The sequence below is a fragment of the Pelmatolapia mariae genome, linkage group LG14 (assembly GCF_036321145.2).
Source record: "Pelmatolapia mariae isolate MD_Pm_ZW linkage group LG14, Pm_UMD_F_2, whole genome shotgun sequence".
Lineage (NCBI taxonomy): Eukaryota > Metazoa > Chordata > Actinopteri > Cichliformes > Cichlidae > Pelmatolapia > Pelmatolapia mariae.
In genome coordinates, this window is record NC_086239.1 from 30,453,060 (window position 1) to 30,458,005 (window position 4,946).

Sequence of the window (4,946 nt, forward strand, 5' to 3'; positions counted from 1 at the left end):
TAAATAAAAGCATCCAGCCATCGTCATCCCACCTTTGAGGGGATGGCAGTATGTTTCTGCAATCTCAAGGGATATGTAAACAGAAGATCGTCCATCCCTACATGCGGTGTCACTGGATGTCATTGGATGCCGAGTGAAAATGTACTGTCCTTGTGAGGCTTAAAATGTGAAAGCACAGGTGTTTTGTTGTTAACCCCAAACTATCTGTGTTTAGCTGGGTTATTATTTTTTGTTCTTAACCACTGTCTATTGCTGCTAAAGATTTGCAATATCTCTAACCACCTTTTGTTTGAGGAGTTTTTTTTGTTTTTCCTTTTTGTCTTATTACGTTATCAACTGAAATTTGAAACTCATTGTAATTTAATATTTGTTAAATATGTCTTTACAGAATGCTTCAATCAAACTAACTTATTTTATTATAGGTGGCTTTGACACAGTCAAAAGGCCTGTAGCAGTTGGTGTGGTTATGCTGATAACTTATTTACTAGCTGTTACTGGCAGTTTGATCAATATCCTCTTCATTGTTTCTGATAAGCAGTTACATAAACCAATGTATCTTCTGATTTGCAATCTTGCTGTTGTTGACATACTGTATACCTCTAGTTCCACTCCAACAATGATCCGGGTTCTACTTGCTGGTGTTAATACCATATCATATGTGGAGTGTTTAATTCAAATGTGTGTTTTCCAGCTGGGAGCAACAATGGAGTTGTTTTCTTTAACAATTATGGCATTTGATCGATTAATAGCTATAATTTATCCTCTTCGGTACCATAGTTATTTAACAAATGCACGTATAATGGTACTTACATACATTCTGTGGTTTGTTGCCTCTAATATAGCGGCTGTTTCATCTACAATCGTTGTCCCTCTCCCTCACTGCACCTTGAGGCTTAGGTACACTTTCTGTGACTATGCTGCTGTATTACGAACCACTTGTGTTGACCCAGAGAAATATTTCAATCAAGGTGCCATTGTATCATTTTTTCTGTTATTTTTCACATTCACTTTCATTTGTCTTTCATATTGTGTGATCTTGTTTTTTGTGAAATTATCATCAAATAATGACAGAAAGAAATTGGGAAGCACTCTTGTGAGTCACCTGATTTGTGTAGTATGTTTATACTGTCCTCTGTTTTTCATTGTTATTTTGACCAGGTTTGGTGTGGTATTGACTCTTGAAGAACGGCAGGGTTTATTAATTGGCACCATCCTCGGTCCATCTCTTGTAAATCCTTTTGTGTATTGTCTTAGGACGAAGGAAATTAAAAATAAGATTTTTAAGATACTTAGAAAGGTTAACATAGCTGGTTAGAGGCTCGTGAACTGTGAATGCACTTACATGTAAAATAGACAGAATCATTGGAAAATTCATGTACGAATTTTCTAAACTTTGTTCTGGTCGGATTTGCGAACTTCTGAATCCTATTTAGGAGAGGAGCATCCACCTGTGAACTGCTATCATAACTTTATATATGTTATGATCATTTATAAATGATTTATATAACAGTCACATTTTAACCAAATAGCCTCGGGATTATTTACTTACACAACTGAATTGTTGAAACACAAACTGCTCCTATTAATTTTGATATATTTTTAAGTTTTCATTAAAATGCACTGTTTGTTTGTGAGCAGCATTATGTGACAACAGTTAATCTGTTAATAAAATAATTACTTTGTCATTTTGAACCAAAGTAACAAAATGACATTTGTTATCTTACTAACGTTTTAGTATGTATGTGTGTTTGCTATTTCTTTCTTTTTAGGTGGATGGATGACAGTATTCTTATAATAAGCAGTGAATTGACCAGATAACAAAGAGACAATGATTATAGCGAGCACGTAGGGGCAGGGATTGTAAGATTTTTTAACAAAGAAATAGGTAAAATGTCAAGAGAGCAAGAGAACGCTTTCATTGAATCGGCTAATTTTCCTCACAGGTAAAAACGTTTCTAAAACAAGAAGCTCTGTTGGGGAAGCAACACATAAAAAAAGGAAAAATGCCAAAGGAGAAATATAAATTCTCACCTGACTCATTTTCCCCCCCTACAAAATACGCAAGAAAATTTTCACAAAAAAGTGTGACTGCATGTGTAGTTCGAGCAGTAATATCATTAACGGTGTCAAATAACACCCCTAGATTACACCTGCTCTTTGAAACATTGCATCTTTGATTCAGTTGCTGAAAGAATTTGAAACAAGTTTTAAATGAAGGAGGTGAATGTGCCGAAATACTTGATGTCAACTTTTTTTTTTCCACAGAAAAGAACCTTTAAAAAGCAAATATGATGATTTATCTGAGGGGATGGCATTAAAACAACTTTATTAGGACATACTTTAATTAAACAAGACAAGAGCAAAAGAGCAAGTAAGAGAACATTGTAATAATGAAATAAAAATCAACTGAAAAACAATTTAAAATGGGAGTTCTAACCAGATACTGAACAGGAAAGAAAAGATAAGTTAAAAATAATACAGTATTGATCAGAAATAAATGTCCTTGGAACAAATACAGTCAATATTTACAACAAAATAAAAACAAGGTCCATTGTGTGTCCTATCATAAATGTGGGGCCTGATGCATATTCTGCATCATGAAAAAATCCATGACGCTGATATAATTTATGGTAGTAAGACCTAAGTAATCATCGATATGTATCGTTGAAATCCTCCACTACAACCAATCTCAACAATTTTAATAGTAGATGAGGAATAGAAATTATTTAAGAAGAAAGTAAGGATGAGAGTCTTGTGGAAAACCGGTTCACAGTTGCTCACTTCCTAGGAACTGTTAGTCTGCTCACCTATTGATTCCACTTATTGGTTCCACTTGCAATTGTGCAAAAGTTATTTTGGTAGTCTCATCCCACAGCAAATTAAAATAATGACCCAGGAAACATATGAATTTGAAAATAATCACCTATATTTTTAATATTACTCAAGAGGATGGTCAGAATAAAAATGAAATAAATAAAAATATTAGGTAATACAAATGGTAGTAGTAATCAAACAAATATATCACGTGCAAATAAAAACTAAAGCGGCTTCTGTCCATAAATTTAAATAAAACTTCAAATTAAATAAAAAGCATTTTATTTTCCAGTCCAAAATAGCAAGTTTCCAAAGTTTACAGATGGTTCAGTTCTTGACTTCTCAACTGCAGTGGACATGCTTTGGAATGAGGCTTGCTCTCATCTGCCAACTTTTAAACTTTCAAAAGGGGACATTCTGGTGTGCCAGAAACACAATGCACAGCCAGCTGGGCATAGGGTAAACATGCATTGTATGTTCATATTCTTATAATAAAAATGAAGTAATGTGTTGGGTAGCACTTTTTATTACAGCTCGGTAACAAGGAAGAAACAAGAATGTAATAATATGGTGATTTCGAAGTTATTACCATTCAACTGCCCATGGTAGATTCTGCATAATAAGCAGGAAACAGAGGTGCGAAATGCAAAACTGGCTGTTTCTATTTAAAACATATGAACACCTACTAAAGCTAACTTTAATAAAGTGTGTTTATTACCTGGCAATATCTCTGGTAGTTTCTGTGTAATAAGCAGGTAAGAGCGCTGTAAAATGAAAAACTGCCTGTTTGTATTTAATAATATATTAATAACCAGGTTTTAAAACAAACTTTAAGAATAGTAGTGTCTACCAGGAAACACCTGTGGCAGTTTCTGTGTAATAAGGAGCAATTTAATACCTGCTACATGATAGCTGATTAAACCAAACATCAGAAAGTCTGTTTTGAACTGGAAACATTTATGCAAAATGTTAATATAAATAAATAGATTTCAGGTAAGAAAGAAAGTGGAGCACATTTTTACATACATAATACATAAAAATAAGATGCCATCCATGTTCTCCTGTTTGTCTATTCAGGGTTGTGGTGGTGGTTGGGGGAGTGCAACACCACCGCCCTTTATGCAACTTTAGTTTTTATGACTATTCTGAGTATTATTAGCTAAGCTAATGTTAGCTGTTAACCTACAGTTAGCTACTTTGTTAGTGGTCTAAGTTGATAGTATGTAGCATAAGTTAATAACTACAAACGACATGGTCCTAAATATAACTTAAGGAATGAAAAACCTTTTACTTACCTTTCAGTCCTACAGTAGCTAGAATATGGGTTGATTCCCATAGGACAGAGATGGTGGCTAAAGTTAGCAGTTGGTGCCCCACTTCTTCTTTGTCTTTGTCAATTAAGCTAAAATAGAAAGCGCAGACTCCCAGTAGGCAGCAGTCTGCCACCTACTGGCAGCCAGCTCTTTGCAGGCTGTTGTATTCATGCTTATTATACAGAAACTACCACAGGTGTCTCCAGGTAATAATCTCACACGTTTTAAGTTTGCTTTAATAGGTTATTAACATGTTATTAACAGGGGCAGTCCTAAGACCAAAGACTCGACCTAAATCTTTATGACTGGGTCTTTGGTATGGTCTCTCACCTCAATCAAATTCTCACTGCAACGCTGTCTTCAGTGTAATATTAGCATGTTTTTTCTGGATGACCCATCTCTGAATAAAGGGTGAAAACAAATTGTAAAGTTTTTGCAAAACCCCAAAGTAACTTGTGGCAATAGGTCCCATTGCAGCATCAGCCACAACTAAATTCAGTGTTTATTTGTTTATTTATAAGGAACCCCATTAGTTTCCACAACAGTGGTTGCTAGTCTTCCTGGGGCCCAGCCATCAAATACAATAAAAAAAAAAAAACCATTACGCAATAAAGTGAATGCAAAAAATCCACATAATTTTGCTCTTACATCCAGAGTGAGATTTTTACAATTGTGAAAATATAGAGATATTAATATCAATAACATTGAGACAAAATGCACAAATATCCATTACAAATCACATTGCCCTCCTACAATATTTACAATAACTAAAAGCTGCCTAAATAGACATTTTGAAATTATGAATAGAAGCCAATTCTC

At 34.4% G+C, this 4,946-nt stretch overlaps 1 protein-coding gene across 1 annotated transcript; it reads left to right on the forward strand.

The window, feature by feature from the left end:
• Positions 1-376: 376 nt before the first annotated feature.
• Positions 377-1,315, forward strand: LOC134640686 (olfactory receptor 2T5-like). Its single transcript, XM_063492589.1, has one exon. It carries the CDS (start codon positions 377-379, stop codon positions 1,313-1,315), a length of 939 nt encoding a protein of 312 aa, XP_063348659.1.
• Positions 1,316-4,946: the final 3,631 nt, after the last annotated feature.

What these genes read in the sequence shown, in the direction of transcription:
- LOC134640686 (XM_063492589.1), top strand. Translation starts at nt 377, where the DNA reads ATGTCTTTACAGAATGCTTCAATCAAACTAACTTATTTTATTATAGGT.